The sequence below is a fragment of the Leucoraja erinacea genome, chromosome 9, assembly GCF_028641065.1.
Source record: "Leucoraja erinacea ecotype New England chromosome 9, Leri_hhj_1, whole genome shotgun sequence".
NCBI classification, from domain to species: domain Eukaryota; kingdom Metazoa; phylum Chordata; class Chondrichthyes; order Rajiformes; family Rajidae; genus Leucoraja; species Leucoraja erinaceus.
In genome coordinates, this window is record NC_073385.1 from 10,538,085 (window position 1) to 10,564,036 (window position 25,952).

Consider the following 25,952-nt stretch of genomic DNA (forward strand, 5'->3'; position numbering starts at 1 on the left):
GTTCAAGTCTGCTATGCTGCCATTCCCGGGATGGGGGGACTGTCATATGTTGATGGAATGGAGTGGCTGGGCTAGTATATTCTGGAATGTAAAAGGATGAGAGGGCATCTTATTGAAACATATAAGATTATTAAGGGATTGGACACGATAAAGGCAGGAAACATGTTCTCGATGTTGGGGGAGTCCAGAACCAGGGGCCACAGTTTAAGAATAAGGGGAAGGCCATTTAGAACGGAGATGAGGTAAAACTTTTTCACCCAGAGAGTTGTGAATCTGTGGAATTCTCTGCCTCAGAAGGCAGTGGAGGCCAATTCTCTGGATGCTTCCAAGAGGGAGTTAGATAGCGCTCTTAAAGATAGCGGTCAAGGGATATGGGGAGAAGGCAGGAACGGGGTACTGATTGGGGATGATCAGCCATGATCACATTGATTGGCGGTGCTGGCATGAAGGGCCGAATGGCCTCCTCCGGCACCTGTTGTCTATTGTCCAGTGGATTGTGACTTTTTGGATATGTTCTATCATGAAGTAACTTCATTTTTCTGCAGTGAGCCAGTTTGGTTAATCCCACGTGTAGGAAGGAACTGCGGATGCTGGTTTAAACCAAAGATAGACACAAAAAGCTGGAGTAACTCAACAGGTCAAGCAGCATCTCTGGAGAAAAAGAATAGGTTACGAGTCGGGTCGAGACCCTTCTTCAGACTGAGCATCAAGAGTGATATAGACGGTGATATAGAGAGAATGCAGTGTCTACACCTTTTGTTTTTCTTTCTTCATTTGCAGGGGTTCAGCAGCCTGAGGTTTCGGCCAAACAGAATTCTCAGCTCCCCAGTAGAGGACTTGAAAATGTCAAAGGTCATAGCAATCATTGACAAGGTAATTATTCCCACACTTCATTCACTGCACCAAGTGTGAACGATAATCTCAATTGCAGCGCTGGTGTTTAATTAACGTGCAATTGAGTTGTAGTAAGAGACTTGTAATTAAACCGTACTTAATATCATTTTTCACTAATGCCACTGCAAGTATTCATACATTATTCATTATTTCTCAAGTAAGATCCTTTATTAACATGTTTATTGAATTTATTCCAGCTATTACTGATTTATAAGGACTTTAAATTTTTTCTATGTTAATTTGATTTGGACATTTATAATTGAAAGTATGCCAGATTTATATTAGCATTTTCGAGGCGTTAAAAAATGTAGTGAATTGAATTGAATTGAATCCTTTATTTGTCATGCAGACCTTTCGGTCTGAACGAAATGTTGTTGCCTGCAGCCATACATGTAATAATAACAGCACACAATAAACACAAATAAACATCCACCACAGTGAGTTCACCAAGCACCTCCTCACTGTGATGGAGGCAAAAGCCTTACAGTTACTGTCTCTTCCCTCCTTTTCTCCCTCTGCGCTGAGGCGATACCCCACCGGGCGATGGTAAGTCAGTCCCGCGGTTAAGCTCCGCGGCCCGGGGGTGGTCGAAGCTGCCGACCTCCAGTCCAGCGGACGCAGCTGTTGCCACGGGAGCTCCGGAAAACAGGCACCAGCCTGCTGTTTCCTTTTGACTGCAAAACATAATCCTTCAGGTTTTAGTGCGTTAATCAAATGTTTCCTTTGGCTTCCCCTTTATTGGTTTGTTGTAATCTCTTTCCCCTTATTACAAGAACAGAATTTGAGATTTTATATCTGTGACCTATTTCTAGAAATTCTGGTTTTCTGGGACACTTGGAGATAGAATCATGCAGTGTGGAATCGGGCACTTCGCCCCACTGAGACCACATTGACCACCAAACATCCATTTACATTCATCTTATTTTGTGCTCCACAAATTCCCATCAACTGCCCCCAGAATGTACCACTTGCCAAAAGGCATTTCAAGTGGCCAAATTTACCTATTGGCCCATATGTGTGTCTAATGTAGTAGGGAACTGGAGGAAACCCAATCGCTCTTGGGGTGAACATCTACACCAATGGCACCAGAGGTCAAGTTTCAACCTGGATCTCTGGAACAGTGTGGCAACAGTTCATGAGAGGAATAGATCGGGTAGATGCCCAGAATCTATTGCCCAGAGTAGGGCAATCGAGTACCAGAGGAAAGTGAAGGGGAAAAGATAGGAATCTGAGGGGTAACGTTTTCACACAAAGGGTGGTGGGTGTATGGAACAAGCTGCCAGAGGAGTTAGTTGAGGTTGGGACAACCCCAACATTTAAGAAGCAGTTAGACAGGTACATAGGACAAGTTTGGAGGGATATGGACCAAGCGCAGGCAGGTGGGACTAGTGTAGGTGGGACATGTTGGCCAGTGTGGACAAGTTGGGCCGAAGGGCCTGTTTCCATACTGCATCACTCTATGACTCTATGATTCTACTAGCTGTGCAAACTGTGTGAACTGCCATAGTCAGAATCAGTTCCAAGAACATCCCTCCTTCAAAACCCCACTACACCTTCCAGATGCTCCCTCCCTGGGGCACCGGTAACAATGCACATTTTAAGTTAATAGGGTCCACTGGCAAATGTATTGCTTTAATGTTTAACATCTTAAAAAACAGAGTGTGTTGAAATATTAATAGAATCCGGAATATCTGTTAGTGCAGCACTTTCAAAGTCCCAAAACTACTGGATTAACAGAGTTTCACTCTATTTAGAAAGCTCTCTTGACCGAGTCAGCTTTCAGAAGATCATAGAGTCATAGTCATAGAACGATACAGTGTGGAAACAGCCCCTTCGGCCCAACTTGCCCTCACCGGCCAACATGTCCCAGCTACAATAGTCTCACCTGCCTGCGTTTGGCCCATATCCCTCTAAACCCGTCCTATCCATGTACCTGTTTCTTAAACGTTGGGATAGCACCTGCCTCAACTACCTCCTCTGGCAGCTCGACCCCTACACCCATCACCCTTTGTGTGAAAAAGATTCCCTTAGATTCCGATTAGATCTTTTCCCCTTCAAACCTATGTCCTTTGGTCCTCGATTCCCTTACTCTGGGCAAGAGACTCTTTGCGCATTCACCCGATCTATTCATCTCATGATTTTATAATTCCTTTCTAGATTTTATTGCTGTTCAAGATTCGCCGTTTTAATCTCTGAATTAAGTGTCAAAGTTAATTTTTCTTTTCTTTTGTCAAGGTGCTGCTCGTGGAGAATCCATCCACAAAGGACCCTTTCATACTTAAAGTAAGTGTCTGAATCTTAACCTGGCATGAAGTGCAGTCACCATCAGAAAAGATATGCTGTGTCTCTGACAGTTTCTGCTGTGTGTTCATTGTTTTAATGGAAGCCTCTGTGGCTGTGTTTGCTGCTGCATAGTCCTAAACTTTGGAATTTCCTTTGTAGCAATTCCATTGCCGCCACTTGTTCTTGTAAAGGAGTAAGCAGTAGAGATCGATTTGCTACAAAGCTATGGGCACAGGGAGAGAATAAACTCTTTTGCATCTCTGATCTAGTGGCTTAGCAGCATGTTCATGTGATAGGAGCAGAATTAGACTATTCGGCCCATCAGGTCTACTCCACCATTCAATCATGGCTGATCTATCTCTTCTTTAACCTCATTCTCCTGCCCAGTGCCGGCCTTAGGAGGTGCGGGGCCCAATTGGGAACAATTTTGGTGAGCCCCAGGTTCCCAGCCAAGGTTTGTAGAATCATAGAAATATAAATAAAGTCTATTATAGACTTTATATCTCTATGGTAGAATGAAAAGTAATCAAAATGTGCACTTAAAAAGTGCCTGGGACCAAACAGATCTAAGCTAAGCTACATTTTAATATAAAATTGCAAACCTGTAAGCCTACAAGTAACAAACAAAATGTTTGGCTTCTACCCCATCCTAACTTGTGTGTGTGTGTGTATGTGTATGTTGTCTGCGTGTAGTCTGTGCGTGATGTGTGTGTGTCAGTTTCTGCGTCATTTGTGTGTGGGAGGGAAGGAGAGAAGGGAGGGAGGGAAATAGAGAAAGGAGGGAGGGAAGGAGAGAAAGAAGGGAAGGAGAGAAAGAAGGGATGGAGGGAAGGAGAGAAGCGAAAAGAGAGAGAGGAAGGAGAGAAGGGAAGGAGAGAAGGGAGGGAGGGTAGAAGAGAAGGGAGGAAGGGAAGGAGAGAAGGGAGGGGAAGAGGGCCAGCGGCGGGAGCACGTGTGAGCTGAGGCCGAGGTTTGTAAATGTTGCTCCAACCCCTGGCCCGGCCCTTCCTGTGTTGTTCACCGCGTCTCCCCGGGGAGAGAGAGTGGTGGAGCCGGGGCTATGTGTGTGAAGCACGGCGACTGGAGGGGCGGGAGCGCTGCCCCGGGACCGTGAGGGAATGACCCATCTCCCCCTTCTCCATTCCCCCTCACACCTCCCTCCCCGTCTACCCCTTTGTTCCCCCTCCACCCCTCTACTTTCTCTCCACCCTCCACCCGGGGTAGATCTACCCGAGCCGAGAGTAGATTACTCTGGCGCGGGGCCCAATTGGGAGCAATCGGTCCAATACATGTCCTCTATGGCTTTAGTATTACACTGAACTTCAACTTCACTCCACTGGCCAAAATACGTGAGGCAAATGTGACCTGTAAAACGATCACAGTTAGATGATGTCGTGGCCCTGCTCCTGCCTTCTCATGGCCCCTGACACCCATACTAATTAAGAATCTATCTATCTCTGCCTTAGAAATATCCATTGACTTGGGCTCCACAGCCTTCTGCGGCAATGAATTCCACAGATTCACCACCCTCTGACTAAAGAAATTCCTCCTCATCTTCTTCCCAAAGGAACATCCTTTAATTCTGAGGCACCTAAACTCTCCCATTCATTTATCAATGGGTTGCATTTGTGATGGAGACTCAAATCCTACATGCTAAAGCTAATGACTTTCTCTTCTCTTTATAGAGCCTGCCCAAATGTAGCCTCATGAACCGCGAGCGGCAGACAATAATCCCACAAGGTGTTCCATTCATGGTTCAACTCCTGCAGTATTATGTCAGTGATGATACCATCTTTCTTCACCTGGAGCACGTGCCACGTAAGGAACTCCCAAACGGTTGTGTAAGAAGGAACTGCTGATGCTGTTTTACACTGAAGATAGACACAGAAAGCTGGAGTAACTCAGCGGGTCAGGCAGCATCTCTAGAGAAAAGAAATGGGTGACGTTTCGGGTCGAGGCTGAGAGTCCGGGGGGGGGAGGGAATCGAGAGGTATGGAAAGCTACATTGAACAAATGAATGAAAGATATGCAAATGGTCAAATCAGAAACAGCTAAGATGATCAAGGAGAGGTGGAGCCCACAATGGTCCATTGTTGGCTTGTGGAAGGTGATAGCGAGTGATATAAACAGTGAAGGTAGACAAACATGCTGGAGAAACTCAGCGGGTGAGGCAGCGTTTATGGAGCGAAGGAATAGTGACGTTTCAGGTCGAGACCCTTCTTCAGACTGATAAACTGTGAAACCCAGCAGGACAAAGTGAAACTAGTACGATGACCACGCTGTGGGGATGGATGGTTGTAAGGGTTACTTGAAGTTAGAGAAATTAATATTCATACTGCTGGGTTATTATTTGTTTGGAAATGGAACCATGTTAGAATTAAGTTCATGGGATTACATTAAGTGGGACTAGGTCCTGTTGAGTGGAAAGAATAATAATATTGATCGAATATGAAAAATGGCATTCAAAAATTGCTAACATGGAGGGTGGCTCCGCCCAGCAGTGTGGAGAGCTGGATCGCCCAATCCAGCATTAGGCTGAGTTTGATCATGAAAGATTTTGTGCTGTTTCACAAGAAAATGGGAGTTTCCCTGGGCTAGGCAATATCTTATGTTTTTAAAAACATAAACAGATTTTAAAAAAGTGGGCGGCACGGTGATGCAGCAGTGGAGTTGCTGCCTTTCAACGCCAGAGACCTGGGTGCGATCCTGACTATAGCTGTTGTCTGTTTCGGAGTTTGTATGTTCTCCCCGTGACTTGCGTGGGGTTTCACCAGGTACTCACACTCCAAAGATGTACAGGTTTGTAGGTTAATTGGCTTCAGTAAAATTGTAAATTGTCTCTAGTGTGTGTAGGATAGTGCTGGTGTATGAGGTGGTCGCTGGTCGGCGAGGTCTCTGTGGGCAGAGGGCCTGTTTCCACACTTTCTCTAAAGTACAGTCTAAAAAGTCATTATTTGCCCAATTGAAACAGTCTGAAAAGGGTCCCAACTTAACTCGTCTGTCCATTCACAGATGCTGCGCAACCTGCTGAGTTCCTCCAGCACTTTGTGTTTTTACACTAGTCCCACCTGCCTACCTTTGGCCCATATCCCTCCAAACTTGTCCTATCCATGTACCTAACAGTTTCTTAAACATTGTGATAGTCCTTGCCTCAACTACCTCCTCTGGCAGCTCAATTCTTGCTATTGAGGGAGTGCAGCATAGGTTCACCAGGTTAATTCCCGGGATGGCAGGCCTGGCATATGAAGAAAGAATGGCTCGACTGGGGTTGTATTCACTGGAATTTAGAAGGATGAGAGGGATTCTTATAGAAATATATAAAATTCTTAAAGGATTGGCCAGGCTAGATGCAGGAAAAATGTTCCCAAATGTTGGGGGAGTCCAGAACCAGGGGCCATAGTTTAAGAATAGGGGGTAGGCCATTTAGCACTGCGATGAAAAACTTTTTCACCCAGTGAGTTGTGAATCTGTGGAATTCTCTACCACAGAAGGCAGTGGAGGTCAATTCACTGGATGTTTTCAAGAGAGCGTTGATTTAACTCTTAGGAATGGGGTACTGATTTTAGATGATCAGACATGATCATATTGAATGGCGGTGCTGGCTCGAAGGGCTGAATGACCTACACATGCTATATTTAAACATTTTCTATGTTTCTATATTCCAGACAGTTACCCCCCTTGAGTGAAAAGGTTATTCCTCAGATTCCTATTAAATCCTTTTCTTCTTAACCTTATTCCTATGTCCTCTGGTCCTCGATTCCCCTACTCTGGGCAAGAGGCTGTGAATCTATCCGATCTAGGTGTATAAAATGATTTTATACACCTCTGTAAGATCACCCCTCATCCTCCTGTGTTCCAAGGAATAGAGTCCCAGCCTAAACCTCTCCCTATAGCTCAGACCCTTGAGTCCTCTTGTGAATAGTGCCATGGGAGCTTATAGACACACCTAGGTAGTGAGATCTCTTCAATTTAATGTTGAATGGTGCAGCCCTTCAATGGCACAGCAGTAATTTACAACCTTGAAATTTTGTGTTGAAGTTACTGGCGTAGGACTTGAACCGTTCACCTTGAAACAGGCATGTTACAAACTGAGTCGTGGTTTATATGTTATATCAATGCTATATGTTAAGTTATAACTTGCACGGTGGTGCAGCGGTAGAGTTGCTGCCTTACAGCGAATGCAGCATGGGAGACCCGGGTTTGATCACGACTACGGGTGCTGTCTGTACGGAGTTTGTACGTTCTCCTTGTGACCTGCGTGGGTTTTCCCCGAGATCTTCGGTTTCCTCCCACACTCCAACACGTATAGGTTTGTAGGTTAATTGGCTTGGTAAATGTAAAAATTGTCCCCCGTGTGTGTAGGATTGTGTTCAGATGCGGGGATCGCTGGTCAGCACGGACCCGGTGGGTCGAAGGGCCTGTTTCCGCGCTGTATCTCTAAACTAATCTAAAACTTCAGTCCTTCTTGGAATTTTTCCATGATTTTCTGCACTGGTGTAGGTAGCTGCATGTTTGCCCATGTCCAATGCATTGCAGGCCATGTGAGTTTCATTGTACACCTCCTTTGGTTTGCAGGCGGGAAACTCTGGTCTCATCTACGACAGTATCGGCCGGCCGGCACGGAAAAAGGGTTGGAATTCCCGGAATGCTCCAGTCCACGCCACAAGACCATCAAACTGAAGAACAGCTACACTGCCCCCTCTCTGTTAGCTATGTGTGATGCTGCTTCCACACTTGCACCAGTCAGCAAGGAGGACTGGCAAAGTGAGGACAGGAATAAAACGAGCAGAGAACGGACCACGGAGTACAGTTGCAACACTGACCTCAGCCACCCAGAGACAAGGACAGAGCAGGAAGTAGGTGACAAACCATCTAGTCACACAAATGCAGCAAACCAACAAAATGCACAGAATGAGTGTGCAAACAGGACGGGAACTTGGCAGGGAAATAACAAGCTTTCAAAAGCTAGTCTATCGCCAAATGGCTTTGGGCAAAGTCCTGATGGGCCACGTTTACTGGTCACGCATCTGCCACACAGTGACTGCGTAACCTTTGACATCGAGTTGCTTTCAGAAAGGGACAGAGATTCATCTCAAAGTAGGAAAACCCTAAACCACATTATACTCGGCAGTGCGGACAATCTGACGCAAATAGACCTGCAGTGTGGAAAGAGTCAGCTTCTCTCCCAGGGTAAGGTATTACGGCCCCTTGATCATTTTTCGGACAGTGAAGGCCCCAGTAAATCTTCCAGCCCAAAGTCGTCAAGAACTTACCAAATCCACGCAGCTTCAGATTTGCTGAAAGGAAAGCCTTCGCTGTTTAACGAGGAGTCTCGACATGGATCAAGCCCGGTTAGAAGTCCCATCCGAGCCACCAGTTTGAACTTGAAGACTGGCACAAGACAAGGGACAAGGGGCTACTACCAAATAACAGTCAATCCTTTGGATATAATTGACAGCAATAGCAAAGTCAACAGTGTTCTGGATAACACCAACCTGGTCGTTGTCGGGTCATCAGCTGCCTTGCCTACAAGAAATACAACAGTCGCCGTCTTGGAGAAGAATCAGCCAGAGCAAAAGACTTCCGTGAGTGCCCTCAGTTCTATACAGCGCGCGAATGGGCATCAGACGTCACCACTAAACGGCATTGAATCTCCGAACAAGTTATTGACGTTGAAAGATGGATCGCCTGAGGCAATGTTGAACCACAAAGATAAGCCAGACCAGTCTCCAGTCACTGTAACTTCGGGCAAAAGTCCATTTTGCAAACCTGACAGTCCGAGAACCTTAAACAGGACAGCGGGCTTTTCCGATCCCTGCAAAGCACGAGAAGGCCATTCCTCATCCCCTCCGCCACACCACCCCAATGCTGAACATCCCATCCCAAGCCTGGCTTCCTCAGGTCTGTCAGAGGATCAGATCAGAATCTGGGTGGCTGAGATGGTTCTTGCTATAGAAAGTCTACACCAGCAGGGAATTGTATGTTTGGATCTCAACCCCAGAAATATACTTGTGGATAATGCAGGTGAGTTCAAAACTGGACAAAAAGATTTTAAACTAGTATTTTTTTGCTGCTGCAATTCTCAAAGTGCTGGAGAAACTCAGTGGGTCACATCTGTGGAGGGAATGCACAAGTGATGTTTCAGGTCGGGACCCTTCTTCAGACTGGGTGCCTTACTCCAGCGCTTTGTGTTTTGCTGAAGAAGCTAGTATCTGCAGCTCCTTGCATCTCTATTTATCCTGGCTGCTTCTGTCATGTAATTTTAATTGAAATGCTGTCAGTCATAGACCACGACATCATCTAACTGTGATCTTTTTACAGGTCACATTTGCCTCACGTATTTTGGCCAGTGGAGTGAAGTTGAAGTTCAGTGTAATACTAAAGCCATAGAGGACATGTATTGTGCACCAGGTAATTGGGTTTGACAGTACGGGACAGGACCTGGAGTGTGTACAGGTCTTCCTGGTGAAGCACCTCCACTGGGCCAGCAGAGGTGGCACATCTGAGCATGTGGGGTTTAAATTCAGGGATTTTGGCACCTGTTTATTATCCAACTGCCAGTGAAATGTATTTCTTGGTTTGATTTAATAATGTCACGTGTACAGAGAAACAGTGAAATGCTTGTTCAGCCTGCCATCCAGCCAAAATAGAAGAAGGAGGGGACCTCAGTGAAACATACAGATTAGTGAAAGGCTTGGATAGAGTGGATGTGGAGAGGATGTTTCCACTCGTGGGAGAGTCTAGGACTAGAGTTCATAGCCTCAGAATTAAAGGATGTTCTTTTAGGAAGGAGATGGGGAGAAATGGCTTCAGTCAGAGGGTGGTGAATCTGTGGAATTATTTGCCACAGAAGGCTGTGGAGGCCAAGTCAGTGCAAATATTTAAGGCAGAGATAGATAGATTATTGATTAGTAAAAGTGTCAGAGGTTATGGGGAGAAGGCAGGAGAATGGGGTTAGGAGGGAGAGATAGATCAGTCATGATTGAATGGCGGAGCAGACTTGATGGGCCGAATGGCCTAATTCTACTCCTATTCCTTAAGATCTTATAATATATCCTCTTCTGGGACAGCTAGAGAGAGTCGACCCATTCCAGCAACATCTTTCGACTCCATGATAACCATATAACCATATAACAATTACAGCACGGAAACAGGCCATCTCGACCCTTCTAGTCCGTGCCGAACACATAATCTCCCCTAGTCCCATATACCTGCGCTCAGACCATAACCCTCCATTCCCTTCCCATCCCATATAACTATCCAATTTATTTTTAAATGATAAAAACGAACCTGCCTCCACCACCTTCACTGGAAGCTCATTCCACACAGCTACCACTCTCTGAGTAAAGAAGTTCCCCCTCATGTTACCCCTAAACTTCAGTCCCTTAATTCTCATGTCATGTCCCCTTGTTGGAATCTTCCCTACTCTCAGTGGGAAAAGCTTTTCCACGTCAACTCTGTCTATCCCTCTCATCATTTTAAAAACCTCTATCAAGTCCCCCCTTAACCTTCTGCGCTCCAAAGAATAAAGCCCTAACTTGTTCAACCTTTCTCTGTAACTTAGTTGCTGAAACCCAGGCAACATTCTAGTAAATCTAGTGATCAGTCCGAACCGTGCCAAGGAGATATGCAATTTGTTATTCTCTTGATGGACGGCCTTTTCCTACCTCAAGATCCCCCCTCTCCTCTCCTCCCCCCCCCCCCCCCCCCCCCCCCCGCTACTTTCAGTCTGAAGAAGGATTCCGACCCCAAACATCACCTGTTCCTTTTCTCCAGAGATGCTGCCTGTCCCATTGAGTTGCTCCAGTACTTTGTGTCTATCTTCGGTGTTAACCAGTTGCCTTCCTGCACTTTTTATTAACTTGGCCCGGTGTCTGGTGGTACGGGATTGATGAAGTAGAGGTCGACCAGCCCCAGTGTAACATTGATGGCACCCCTTCACTGCCTCCCTGTGCAGCTACCGCAGGCTACGTTCGATCCACCAACTCGCCCGGCCACTGTAGGACCTCCCGTGGCCGACTCCATCAACACCACCGTCTGCCACCAGCATTTTCACGATGCCAGTAGATATCCAAATCCGCCTGTTTGATCTGAGAGTTTTGGCTGAATGGTCTGCAATGTTTTCACTGTAAACTGTTTTACCTTCAATGATTAGAGATCTAGTCAAATGGTCAGGAAGAATTTGGAGATATATTCCTAATTTATTGCCAACAAACTTAGTTTTTAATTTTAAAGATACAGTGCAGAAACAGGCCCTTCAGCCCATCGAGTCTGCACTGACCAGCGATCCCCATACACCAACACTATCCTGCACACTGGGGACAATTTTTTCCAAAGCCAATTAATCTACAAACCTGTACGCCTTTGGAATGTGGGAGGAAACCGGAGCACCCAGGGTAAACACATGCGGTCCCGGCAAGAATGTATAAACTGCATACAGACAGCACCTGTAGTCAGGATCGATCTCGGGTCTCTGGTACTTTAAGGCAGCAACTCCACCGTTCTGCCCTAATGTGAAGGGAAATACCAGCTGGAGATCATCATACATTGGTGTTGAGAGAGAATGAATCTTGGTATTTGGTTAAATCAAACCTCTTTCGGCTGCCTTCAATAATTAAAGGCATCTCCTCAAAGGATTTTATGTCGTTTAAATGTCAAGCGAGATGATCTCCAGATTCTAAGAAATGGCCCTCGAGATCTGATGTTAGTAATCTTACGTAATGCACAGAATTGTACACTGGACACTGTTTGGTGCATCAAGCCTCTGCATCCACTTTAAAGGAGCAATCCATCGCACTGTCCCTTTCACTGCCCCGCCTGAAACAATAGCGCAGAATAGTAATAAAAATAATATTTAAACTTAATATAAAGGTGACCACAGATACATGTACATTTGTAGATATTTGGACAGGTACATGGATAGGGAAGGTTTAGATGGGTACGGGCTTAACGCAGGAAGGTGGAACTAGAGTATAGGTGGAGCATCTTGGTCGGCAGGGGCATGTTAAGCTGAAGGGCCTGTTTCCATGCTGTATCTCAAAAGACTAAACATAGAACACTACAGCACAAGAATAGTCTGAAGAAGGGTCTCGACCCAAAACGTCACCCATTCCTTCTCTCCAGAGATGCTGCCTGTCCCACTGAGTTACTCCAGCATTTTGTGTCTTCCTTCAATTTAACCCAGCATCTGCAGTTCTTTCCTACACAAGAACAGGTCCTTTGGCTAACAATATCTGTGCCGAATGTGAAGCTAAGATCATCACTTATCTACCTGCACAAAACTCATTCCTGCATTCCCTGCAAAACCATTTCTAAATCCAAATCTACACCATCTACACGCATGACTGCACCCCCGCCCACCACAGCAACACCATTGTCAAATTTGCGGATGACACTACAGTGGTGGGACTCATCTCCGCGGGGAACGAGTACGCCTACCGGGATGAGGTGGAGCAGCTGACAGTGTGGTGCGAAGAAAATAACCTGCTCCTCAACACCTCAAAGACGAAGGAGGTAATAATAGACTTCAGGAAAAACAAAACGGACATGGTACCACTGACCATCAGAGGGGACTGTGTAGAGAGGGTGGCGGATTTCCGCTTCCTGGGAATCCACATTGAGGAGGACCTGACGTGGAGCGTGAACACCACTGCGCTGCTGAAAAAGGTCCAGCAGAGACTGCACTTCCTGAGGGTGCTCAGGAAGAACAACATCACTCAGAGGCTGCTGCTGTCCTTTTATCGGTGCTCCATTGAGAGCATACTAACATACTGTGTATGGGTGTGGTACACCAGCTGCACAGCGGCTCAGAGGAAAGCGCTCCAGAGGGCCATTGACAACGCCCAGAGGATTGTCGGCTGCCCTCTCCTTACCTTGGAGGACCTACACAGTTCCCGCTGCAATAAAAAAAACCCAGAATATAATAAAGGACATCTCCCACCCCGGACACTCCCTGTTTGAACTGTTGCCGTCAGGCAGACGGTACAGATCCACAAGGACAAGGACAAATAGACTAAAAAACAGTTTTTACCCCACTGCTATAAAAGTACTAAATGTGGCCGCCAAGGAACGCAGGGGCGATACAGACTAAGGGACTGTGGTAACGGTGAAATCGACAGAAGGATGGAGGGTTGGGTGTGTATGCGTGCTTTGTCTGTGATTTTTATTTATTTGCTTATCTTTATTATTTTACCGTGGATGTTTCGTTAGCTTTAGAAATGTTTGAATGCTGCACTGACTGGCTGACATTTTAAATTTCGTTGTACATGGCCCATGTTACAATGACAATAAAGAAACTATTCTATTCTATTCTATTCTATTTTATCTCTAAACTAAACAAAACTAAACTCTGAGTGATCTAGAATTATAATGTAAGGCTTTTTTTTGTTCGCCACAAATCCTAGTTGAATGTTAGAACAAACTTCTGCCCAGCTATGGATGTCACCCACCTGACGATAAACTAAAGAAAATATTGTCCGCAAAATAGTATTAGCTCCTTAAAGCATTGACTGAGGTAGTTAAATGGTTAATGAACAGCAGAATCTGCAAAAGGTAATGGGGAGAGTGGGTGTATGAAGGTGACAGAAGGGTTTTTAGTTTTGAGGTGGATTGTGCAAAGGACATGTGTACCATATTAAAGTATATAATTGCAATGTTGCTCTCTGTTGTTGTACCTCATAACTGTTTTGATTCTGCCAGAAGTCGGTGGGGTTGGAGAGGTAACAGAGGCCTGTGACTGGTGGAGTCTTGGCGCGTTGTTGTTCGAGCTTCTAACTGGGACGGTAACTGTTCTTGTTGATACTTTTGTCTTCTCCTGATCTCTTGTAAACATTTACTGTATTAGATTTTGTTTATTACCTTAGTATCAAAAATATCCCTTTCACATTTCAGCTCAAAGAGCTTTTCTCTTGATAAGGTTTTGCAGAGTAGGAAACTGAATAGTGGGCGGCACGGTGGCGCAGCGGTAGAGTTGCTGCCTTACAGCACCGGAGACCTGGGTTCGATCCTGATCACGGGTGCTGTCTGTACGGAGTTTGTACATTCTCCCTGTGACCGCGTGGGTTTTCTCCGGGTGCTCCGGTTTCCTCCCACATTCCAAAGACAGGTTTGTACAGGTTTGTACGTTGATTGGCTTCTGTAAATTGTCCCTAGTGTGTAGGATAGTGTCGGTGTACGAAGTGATCACTGGTTGGCGCGGACTCGGTAGGTCCACACTGTATCTCTAAAGCAGGGGTCTCCAAACTATGGCCCGCGGGCCACATCCGGCCCGCCACGAGATTTTATCAGGCCCGCAGCATGCTCTGAGCTCTGGGCTCCCCCGGGTCCTAAAGTCCGGTGACTCAGAGAATTTGTGGCGTGTTTGCAGCATTTTCTCTCCACACAACAGATCGGAACAGATCTTTGGAAGAATGTGTTCAAACCGAATTCCCAGTTCCAGGTGGGAGCCCGTTAGGCTCTGTCTCTCTCCCTGTAGTCAGAATACGTAGATCATTCCTTGTTTCAGTCGCCGCCAGACCCTTCCCTCACCTCTCTCTTAAGATGCATCATGTCTGTATCGGTGCTGCTTCCTGCTGCTTCACCGTTTTAACGCTCATCTCCCTCACTGCCAGTTTCCAACCAGCTCCCACTTTCCTCTGCTCGAGCCCCGACACTTCACTTCACTTTCTCCCCGTCTCTATCTATGACTCAGAGTAAACGCGAGTGACTAAAGTCCATTCCAAGCCCGCGGACGCCATCGGCTACCTTTTCTATCCACTACCCCTGTTTGTGCATCGGAACTGGAATATTCCCTCTAAGATCAGGTCCAAACAGCAAAACTGACATTTCTTTCCTTCTGCAGTTGTATAGGGCCCCAGTGAGACCACACCTGGAGTATTGTGTGCAGTTTTGGTCTCCAACTTTGAGGAAGGACATTCTTGCTATTGAGGGAGTGCAGCGTAGGCTCATGAGGTTAATTCCCGGGATGGTGGGACTGTCATATGTTGATAGAATGGAGCAGCTGGGCTTGTATACTCTCTAATTTAGAAGGATGAGAGGGAATCTTATTGAAGTATATAAGATTATTAAAGGTTGGACACGCTAGAGGCAGGAAACATGTTCCCGATGTTGGGGGACCAGGAACCAGGGGCCACTGTTTAAGAATAAGGGGTAGGCAATTTAGAACGGAGATGAGGGAAAACTTTTTCACACAGAGGGTTGTGAATCTGTGGAATTCTCTGCCTCGGAAGGCAGTGGAGGCCAATTCTCTGGATGTTTTCAAAAGAGAGTTAGATAGAGCTCTTAAAGATAGCGGAGTCAGGGGATATGGGGAGAAGGCAGGAACGGGGCACTGATTGTGGATGATCAGCCATGATCACAGTGAATGGCGGTGCTGGCTCGAAGGGCCGAATGGCCTACTCCTGCACCTATTGTCTATTGTCGTTTTTTCCTACAGCCCACTAAAATGTGCCAAATATATAATGTGGCCCTCATGCTGAAAAGTTTGGAGGCCCATGCTCTAAAGACTGTGCTGTGCTTTATGTTTTATAAGAAGCAGAATCTTAAGCAGCATATTTTGATCCACTTGCATGAACTTGACAGTAAACAAGAGTATCTGCTGAATGTTGTTTGACCACAATTAAAAATAGTTGTGGGGTTGATGTTGAGGTTTGAAATATCAAAAAAATGCAGTACTTCCTATTCTTCCTCAGAGATTCCTAAAGACCCATCTGTTTTCTACCCAGAAACAAATTCTTTATCCATTCCCAAATCCAAATCTTTAAACATTTCATTGAAGTGAAACTTTACCAAATGTCTTCAGAAGTCTTCATGTAAGTTGGTCTTAATCATTTTTAATTGAATAAGGAAAAAAAATCAATTGGTATAGTTTAGAGATACAGTGTGGAAACCAACACTTCGGCCCCACCCATTAATGGAAGGTAAAAACTTGTCCTGACTGAGCCAGTAAAATCAAATTATCATGAATCCTAATTTATGTGTTCCCCACTGTTGTATATTCATGTTCTATATCTCTCTGTGTGTGCCAGACCCTGTCTCAATGCTACCCATCCAGAATCCATCCTCACACCCAGCTCCGACTCCCAGACCATCTCAGTCCTGCAGCCGTGTCTCTTCTGCAACAGGTGAGGAAAATCATGAGCGTAATAGATCGGCTAGAAGCACAGTCTCTTGCCCAGAGTAGGGGAATTGAGAACCAGACAACATAGGTTTAAGGTGAAGGGGGAAAGATTTTATGGGAACCCGAGGCCTAACTTTTTCACACAAAGGGTGGTGGGTGTATGGAACGAGCTGCCAGAGCAGGTAGTTGAGGCAGGGTCTATCCCAACGTTTAAGAAGCAATTCAACAGGTACATGGATAGGACCAAAGGCAGGAAGGTGGGACTAGTGTAGATGGGACAGGTTGGTCGGTGTGGGTAAGTTGGGCCAAAGGGCCTGCTTCCACACTGTATCACTCTATGATTCTCTCTATGGGGAGACCAAGTGGCAATTCGTGCTGTGTGCAACCAGACTTTATGTGAGGAAACTGATATCTATTCCAGACGAGGTGATCAGGAAAAACCATGTTCCAGTTTCACTTGATGTAACTTGATCCAAAATGTAGGTGAAAGAAGAGACGTCCATTTATATATCAGGACGTCTGTGCTTCACGGTCAAGGGTGAAGAATTAAGTGTCGTCCCACCAATAGGTAGATGTTACAGGCAATTTGTGCATGGAAGCAACAAACATCGTGACCTGCTTTGGTACTGTAGGTTGAGATAAGAACATGTAAGAATCCTTGTCATTCCTCACGTAGCATGGGGTGTTTGTGTCGACAGCTGGAAGCACTGCGGCACTCGCCAACACTGATGAAATATCAGAGGATAAGAAGATTATAGACAGTTTACACAACCAGATTTTACTCCCAAGGTAAACACAAAAAAAATGCCGTAGTAACTCAGCGGATCAGGTAGCACTTCTGGAGAAAGGGAATAGGTGAAGTTTCGGGTTGAGACCCTTCACCACACAGTCTGAAGAAGGGTCTCAACCCGAAACGTCACCTATTCCTTCTCTCCGGGGATGCTGCCTGACCCGCTGAGTTACCCCAGCATTTTGCTTCTATCTTCGGTGTAAACCAGCATCTGCAGTTCCTTCTTAAGGACATCAAAGATTACAGTGTGAAGACAGGAGAATGGGATTGAGAGGGAAAAATTAGGTCAGCCATGATTGAATGGCAGAGCGGAGTTGATGGGCCGAATGGTCTAATTCTGCTCTTGTATCTTATGGTCTACTAACCCAGGAAGTGCTTTAGCTAGTTAATGAATATAGTCGCTGTAATGTGTTGCTGGTAATGGGCTGTATAGCGCAATGGTTATTACCAGTGATTATCTGCATTTTCCATGTGACTAAGACTAACCTGCTGCCTTGCATTTCTCCTCCTCCTCCAGTTGTTACAGTGGGATTATCGCTGTCGCCTTGGCTCCAGAGAGAACGGAACGCACAAGATAAAATCCCATCCCTTTTTCAGCTCTATACACTGGAACAAGTTGAATGGGTATCGATGAGTTACATGAGTGTGTGACGAACATCTCAACAAGAGCGGACCAAGCAGATCTGGAAACACAAGAGACTACGGGTTCCACAATCTGGAGCAAAGAACAGACGGGTGGAGCGAGCCAGCGGGTCGGGCAGCAACTGTGGAGGGAAACGGACAGGCAACATTTTGGGTTGTGGCCCTTCTTCAAGATTGGCGTAGACCATAAGACGTAGAAGCAGAATTGGGCCATTCTGCTCAGTAGAGGGGAGATAGCCAGTGGAAAGACGAGAGAGGAAGGAATAAGACGAGAGCTGGCAAGTAACGGGTGGATCCAAGAGAGAACAGGTTGATTGGCAAGTGAGTCATGTTTGAGGGAGAAGGGTGGAGATGGTGACGAAGGCCGGAGATGATAAATGGTGAAGCCTGGTGTGACTATCTCCCATCTCCTCCACCCGACTCATCTGAAATCAACCCTTTAGAGTCACAGTGATACAGTGTAGAAACAGGCCCTTCGGCCCAACTTGCCCACGCCAGCCAACATGTCCCAGCAACACTCGTCCCACCTGCCCGCGTTTGGTCCATATCCCTCCAACCCTTTCTTATCTGGATCTACTACCTGCCTTACTGGATTCACGGTTCCATTGGGAGCTCCCTTCCCCTCACTTCTTTCTACCAGCTATCTCCCCTCAGTTAAGTTTATTGTGTATTGTCACGTGTACTGAGGTACAGTGAAAAGCTTTTGTTGCGATATAACCAGTCAGCGGAAAGACAATACATGATTACAATCTATCCATTTATAGTGTATAGATACATGATAAGGGAATAACGTTTAGTGCAGGGTAAAGCCAGCAAAGTTTAATTAGGGATAGTCTGATGGTCACCAAAGAGGTAGATAGTAGTTCAGCACTGCTCTCTGGTTGTGGTAAGATGATTCAGTTGCCTGATAAGAACTGGGAAGAAACTGTCCCTGTATCATGTCGTGTGTGTTTTCACACTTTTATACCTTTTGCCTGATAGGAAAGGGGAGTAGAGGGAGTGGCCAGGGTACAACTCATCCTTGATTATGCTGCTGGCCTTGCCGAGGCAGCGTAAGGTATAAATGGAGTCAATAGAAGGGAGGTTGGTTTGTGTGATGATCTGGGCTGCGTCCACAATTTGCTGCAATTTCCTGCGGTCTTGGATGGAGCTGGACTCAGCTGTACCTCTACGCAGTCTCGAAGAGGGGTCCCAAGCCGAAACATCGTCTGTCCATTTCCCTCCATAGCTGCGTTCCTCCAGCAATTTGTTCTTTGGGAGCGGGTCTGGAACTTGTGTACCTGTCCTGAGCCACTAAGCAATTTGAGGAACTGAGAGCAAACACCATCAACAGAATTCAGTCTATTACCACCTACAAGCTGGTACACATGGTTCAATCAAGCTCAAGCACACTAGGAATGAGTGTTTGGTCCCATTGGGAGAGTAATGTGCTGTTGATAAAGAGCTTGTACAACACTTGTGTTAGGCAAACTCCTAACCTTGAATCGCTAACCGTGCAGACGTCTATGTTGTGTGGCACATTTAGTAGTGATGTATTTTCATGACTGACCTACACGGGTGGCTCGGGGGCGTAGCGGTAGAGTTGCTGCCATACAGCGCCAGAGACCCGGGTTCGATCCTGACTACGGGTGCTTGTCTGTACGGAGTTTGTACGTTCTATCCCGTGCCCTGCATGGGCTAAACCTGTCTTTGAGCTTTATCTACCTCTGATGTGGGGATTATTTCCTGCACTCTATCTATATCCCTCATAATTTAATATACTTCAATCCTGTCTTATTTTAACCTCCTCCATTCCAGGGAAAACAGATCTAGTTTCTCCAATCTCTCCTCATGTCTGAATTCCATCACAGGCAACATCCTCTGCACCGTCTCCAGTGCTGTCATGTCCTTCCTGTATTGAGGTGACCAAAACAGCGTGCAGCACTTTAGCTGAGGTCCAGCTAGTGTTTCACAATGGTCCTAAGTGGCAGAAGCAGAATTAGTCCATTCGGCTCCTCAAGTCTACTCTACCATTCAGTCATGGCTGATCTATCTCTCCCTCTTAACCCCATTCCCTAGCAATGTTACACAATTTTGAGATTTTAAAAATCAAGTCTGCAATTTATCCCATCAGATAAGGCACAAAAATGTGGTCCCTTGGCACAAGGCAGCAGTTTTTGAGAAGAGAAAGATTATCTTTCTCAGAAGAAAACATGATTTTCATGCTGAGTCCAAAAGGAGAAACAGTTGCGTTAGGTCCTCTAGTTAAGCATGAAATACATTTTCCAGAGTACTTTGCATTTCCCTTCTACATGTTTGAAAATGACTGCCAGGATACCCGACCAGGTTTAAACTCTGACCAAGGTGGATGAGACTTATGGGCTGTTATCTATGCTTCTTAATATCATATATTGAGCCTTTGGTGCCCAGCTGCTTCTTTAGACTTTAGAGATACAGCGCAGATACGGGCCCTTCGGCCCTTCAGATCCGCGCCAACCAGCGATTCCCGTACACTAGCACTATCCTACACACTAGGGACAATTTACAATTTTACTGAAGCCAATTAACGTATAAACCTGTGTAGGAAGGAATTGCAGATGCTGGTTTAAATCGAAGATCGGGAGAAAACGCTGGATACCCTTGAAGGGTCTCGACCCGAAATGTCACCCATTCCTTCTCTCCAGAGATGCTGCCTGTCCCGCTGAGTTACTCCAGCATTTCGTGTCTATCTTTAACCTACAAACCTGTACGTCTTTGGAGTGTGGTCACAGAGAGAACGTAAAACTCCGTACGGACAGCACCCGTAGTCAGGATCAAACCTGGGTCTCAGGCGCTGGAAGGCAGCAACTCTGCCACTATGCCACCCCACTGTACTTTTAATGAATTAACTTGAGCCTTGTTAACAAACTACTTGAACATGTGCAAATGGATGAAGAGCTGTACTGTTATGGCTATTAATGGTACAGGTACTATCATTGATTTCTCTCTGTGATTGCTCCTTTCAGGAGATGGGAATGATTGATATTGACCCTAATATTAATGGCCATACTATCTGTCCTTCATCTTTTGCGCTGTCCCCCCTACGTTGGCACTCTTGCAAGCAGATAGAATGCAAGATTTTATTTTAGCAAGTTCTGCCAGGACAGGACAGAAAAAAATAGTTTTAAACCAGTTTAGTTTAGAGATACAGCGTGGAAACAGGACCTCGCCCTCCGAGTCCGCGCCGACTAGCGATCCCTGCACACTAACACTATCCTACACACTAGGGACAATTTACAATTTTGCCAAGCCAATAAGCCTACAAACCTGTAGTTCTGTGGAGTGTGGGAGGAAACTGGGGCACCCGGAGAAAACTCACGCAGGTGATGGGGAGAACGTTCAAACTCCCGTAGTCAGGATTGAACCCAGGTATCTGGCACTGTAAGGCAGCAACTCTACCTCTGTGCCACCCTTTCTGTAGCTTGTCTTGGACAATACAGACCAGATGTAGACTGACCAAGCATCCCTGTCTTAGAAGCCAAAACATATGAACCACTTGTGCAAGTCTGCTCTGTGTTTGTGCAAGGAACCTTTTTACTTGTTGAGCATTGTATACCCGGAGTCTTTGTGTCTGCATCTGTGGTAAGGAATGATTCTTGTAATGGCTAATAAGTTATGGTGCACATCTCTGTATCCTCCCCTTTCTTATTCCTACCGTAACAATGTCTGTTGCAGTCTCATTGTATAACACAATTATTTCTAATTTTAACAATGTATTAATTGACGAAGTTCGGGGGAATCCCTTACAGAAAAATGACAGTTAAGAAAAAGTGCAACAGTGATGGCTCTCTGATTTAAGAGTCAGTCTACCTACCTCAGGTTGAGACCAATGTTAGCTGAGGTGGCCAACACTTCCATTCTGCCACTTATTATATTTTAACATGGTGTTATATAAAAGTTATGGTATCTAGTGTGATAGGCATGTTAATCGTGTGTTCTGCAATACATTGTTCTGCCTCCTACATTGAGTTAAAGTTATCCGTTCAATGTCTCAGAAGCTAATACCTGCTGCTGGGACTTGTTTGCAGATTAATAGTGATTTGTACTTTGGCACAAAGAAACCAAGAGGTATTCTCATTTTATATTTTTGTAATATGCTATTTGTCTCTAATCTGATGTGATTAGCTGCTATTTTATGACTGGTGCCATCAGGTGCAAGCATGCTATACACGTCCAAGTTTAGCACTTTGACCAATGCATGCGAGATATATATAAATATATTTAACGTCTATCCTGATAAAAATATTTTTTCTTCAGATTTTTTTAATAAGTTATTGACTTCTTCTAGTTGAGGAATGGTTATACCAGTTATTCATAGTGGCAGTTATTCATAGTTATCAGAGCTTTACACAACAGAATAGGTTCCTTCAGTCCAACTTGTCCATGACGATTATGGGCAGCACGGTGGCGCAGCGGTAGAGTTGCTGCCTTACAGCGCTTGCAGTGCCTGAGACCCGGGTTCGATCCCGACTACAGGTGCTGTCTGTACGGAGTTTGCATGTTCTCCCCGTGACCGTGTGGGTTCTCTCCGAGATCTTCGGTTTCCTTCCACACTCCAAAGACGTACATGTTTGTTGGTTAATTGGCTTGGTGTATGTGTACATTTATCCCTCGTGTGTGTAGATAAGGTTAGTGTGCAGGGGTCGCTGGGCTCAGTGGACCGAAGGGCCTCTATCTCTAAACTGAACTAAACCTACCTGACCAAGCTAGTTCCACTTGCCTGATCATGGCCCATATCTCTACAAACTTTTCCTATCCATGGAACTGTCCTGGTGGCTTTTAAATATCATTACTGCAAGTTAGTAGATGTGCTCTTCCTAAACCAGAGCCATTATGGACAGATTTGTGAGACATAGTGTCTCACTTCAGGAATTCACACTTGCTCTCTTGGTTAGCTAATAACCTTCCAGCTGCTTAATAACTTCCCGACCATTGATATAAAATTGACGTGCATATAGTTATCTGTCGAATCCCTTTTTAAATATGGACACCTGCGCTGAACAGAAAATTATAAGCATACCCTGGTCTTTGAAAGTACCCAGGCTAACTGCAACGGCCTCTTTTTGGAAGAAAATGGAAAGTTCCTTTACCCCTGCTATCCTACCCCGCACCCCTCAATCCATTCACTTCCTACCCATCCCTCCATTATCCTAGCCCTATTCCCTTCCACCATTATCCTTCCCTCTGGTTCTGCAGGTCACTCCCCATCTTCCTTTTCAGATTGCATTATCTGCACCCTTTTCTCCACATCACTCCAGCCTCAGTTAACTCCATTCATCTCTTCCCCCACCTGTCTCATCCGCTAATCAACTCCTCCTTATTTAAAATCAGGCATCACTTGCCAGTTCTTGCCCCCACCCCATCTCCACACTGCTGCCTAACCACTTTACTCCATCAGCCTATAGAAAGGTCCTGACCCGAAATATCTGTCCATTTCCCTCCAGAGATGCTGACTGACCTGGTGAGTTCCTCCAGCAGTTTGTTTTTTATAAATAAGGGAAACATTTGAAAGGGTGGCTTAGTCTGCTTGTGATCTCGCTGATGTAAAGGAGGCCACATCAGGAACATTAAAGGGTAGATGAGGTCTACCTGTCTCCCCTGGAAGGACTGCCGAGGTCCCTGGATAGATGTGAGGAGGAGGTATGGGGGCAGGTGTTACATCTCCTGCAATGGCAGGGGAAGGTACTTGGGGAGAGGGTGGTTTGGTTCGGGAGGGATGAGTGAACCAAGAAGTTGCGGAGGGAACAGACTGCAGAATGGGTTGGATGCAGAGGCTGGTGGGGTGAAAGTTAAGGAGCAGCGAAACACTATCCTTGGTACTGACATTGTCATCCTTTGAAATGACAGAAAATTCCACATCACGGCTTTGGGACTATTGGCCATGAAGAAAGATAAAACCAGAAGAGTTTAAAACACATCCAAGCCACTTCTACTCCCAGGTTGAAAATCTGTCAAAATGTCCTTCAGTGTCTCCAAGTTTAAATCCTGAAATTGTGTCCACAACACTTTTCCAAATGCACCATCATCAGAAAGAGAGCAGTGATTAGAAAACAGAAAAATAGATGCGGCCCTTTGAGCCAGCACCGCCATTCAATATGATTATGGCTAAATCTAACTCTTGAAAACATCCAGTGAATTGGCCTCCACTGCCTTCTGTGGGAGAGAATTCCACAGATTCACAACTCTGGGTGAAGAATTTTTTCCTCATCTCAGTCCTAAATGGCCTGCCCCTTATTCTTAAACTGTGACCCCTGGTTCTGGACTCCCCAAACATCGGGAACATTTTTTCTGCATCTAGCCTGTCCAATCCTTTAAAAATTATATATGTTTCTATAAGATCCCCTCACATCCTTCTAAATTCCAGTGAATACAAACCCAGTAGGTGACCTTCAAAGGCCATTACCTTTTCAGAACGTTAGGGCCGGGTGGCAAGTGAGATCCAGAGCTTGTAAATGAAAAGACTGAAATATAGGTTGAGTCGGCTAGGACTCTATTCTCAAGAGGACTCAAGGGTCTGAGCTGTAGGGAGAGGTTGAATAGGCTGGAGCTCTATTGCTTGGAGCGCAGAAGGGTGAGAGGTGATCTTATAGAGGTCTACAAAATCATGAGAGGAATGGATAGTATACCCACACAGAGTCTTGCCCAGAGAAAGGGAATCGAGAACTAGAGGACATACAGTGGCTTGCAAAAGTATTCATACCCCTTCAACATTTCCACATGTGTGCTGAGTTCCATCTTGTATACAATATACACTTATGACAGCACATCAACACACAGTACAAACAGGATCATCAAGTTTGTGGACGACACGACTGTGGTGGGACTGATAAACAACAAGGACGAGTCTGCCTACAGAGATGAAGTCCAAAAACTGACTGGTGTACCAAAAACAACCTGGTACTCAACCCATCGAAGACAAAAGAACTGGTCATTGACTTCAGGAGGAAGAGGAGAGAGGAACCTGCTCCTTTACGCATCAAAGGAGACATGGTGGAGAGAGTCACTGGCTTTAAGTTCCTGGGAATAAACATCTCCCAGGGCCTCAAATGGCAAATGAACACCGTCACTCTCGTGAAGAAGTCTCATCAGCGGCTGTATTTCCTGAGGTCTCTGTGGAGAGCAAACGTCTCACAGCCGCTGCTGCTTTCCTTCCACCGATGCGCCGTGGAAAGTATCCTCTCCTATGGCATCCTGGTGTGGTTTGCTAGCTGCACTGTGGCTGAGAGGAGGGCGCTGCAGAAAGTTATAAAAATGCACAGAGCATTACAAACGCTCAACTGCCCTCCTTGGATGATATATATAGGGCCCGATGCTTGCGCCCGGCCACAAACATCAAGCAGGACACATCGCACCCTGCCAACCACCTTTTCACTCTGCTACCCTCTGGGAGGCGATTCAGGTCTCTGAAGGCTCGCACCGGTAGACTAAAAAATAGTTTCTACCCATGTGTGATAAAAGAACTTAATTCCAACAGAGAACACTGGGGAAGCAAAATGTAATTCCAAGAAATGCAACATCCTTTTAAAATTATTTTTACTAAGTGTACATATGTGTCAATGGTTGTTGTGTTTGTATTTTTTAACCGGAGGAGATGCAATGGAATTTCGTTGCACAGTATTGTGCAATGACAATAAACTTATTCATTCATTCATTCATTTTGTCACGTTACAACCACAAACGTAAATGTATTTTATAGGGATTTTATGTGATAGACCAACACAAAGTGGCGCATAATTGTGAAGTGGAAGGAAAATGATACATGGTTTTGAAATATTTTTGCAAATAAAAAACTGAAAAGTGTGGCGCGCAAAAATATTCAGCCCCCTTTACTCTGATACCCCTAAATAAAATCCAGTGTAACCAATTGCCTTCAGAAGTCACCTAATTAGTAAATAAGAGTCCACTTGTGTGTAATCTAATCTCAGTATAAATACAGCTGTTCCGTGAAGGCCTCAGAGGTTTGTTAGAGAACATTAGTGAACAAACAGCATCATGAAGCCCAAGGAACACACCAGACAGGTCAGGGATAAAGTTGAGGAGAAGTTTAAAGCAGGGTTAGGTTATAAAAAAAATATCCCAAGCTTTGAACATCTCACGGAGCACTGTCCAATCCATCATCCAAAAATGGAAAGAGTATGGCACAACTGCAAACCTACCAAGACATGGCTGTCCACCTAAACTGACAGGCCGGGCAAGGAGAGCATTGAT

At 45.4% G+C, this 25,952-nt stretch overlaps 1 protein-coding gene across 2 annotated transcripts; it reads left to right on the top strand.

Moving 5' to 3' along the window:
• The first annotated feature begins 713 nt into the window (after nucleotides 1-713).
• On the top strand, nucleotides 714-25,557 carry LOC129699994 (ribosomal protein S6 kinase-like 1). Of its 2 annotated transcripts, none has more exons than XM_055640118.1 (9): nucleotides 714-873; nucleotides 3,130-3,177; nucleotides 4,863-4,995; nucleotides 7,753-9,201; nucleotides 9,499-9,588; nucleotides 13,876-13,958; nucleotides 16,203-16,298; nucleotides 17,602-19,296; nucleotides 20,546-25,557. In XM_055640118.1, exons 1-8 carry the CDS (start codon nucleotides 739-741, stop codon nucleotides 17,716-17,718), a joined length of 2,151 nt encoding a protein of 716 aa, XP_055496093.1. In that variant the 5' UTR covers nucleotides 714-738; the 3' UTR covers nucleotides 17,719-19,296; nucleotides 20,546-25,557. The 2 variants fall into 2 exon arrangements, with proteins under 2 accessions (XP_055496093.1, XP_055496095.1); XM_055640120.1 differs by having other exon boundaries at nucleotides 13,879-13,958.
• Nucleotides 25,558-25,952: the final 395 nt, after the last annotated feature.

What these genes read in the sequence shown, in the direction of transcription:
- LOC129699994 (XM_055640118.1), top strand. Translation starts at nt 739, where the DNA reads ATGCAGTGTCTACACCTTTTGTTTTTCTTTCTTCATTTGCAGGGGTTC. An exon ending in TCATAGCAATCATTGACAAG is followed by an intron (nt 874 to 3,129) that starts GTAATTATTCCC and finishes TCTTTTGTCAAG; the next exon opens with GTGCTGCTCGTGGAGAATCC. An exon ending in TCACCTGGAGCACGTGCCAC is followed by an intron (nt 4,996 to 7,752) that starts GTAAGGAACTCC and finishes TTTGGTTTGCAG; the next exon opens with GCGGGAAACTCTGGTCTCAT.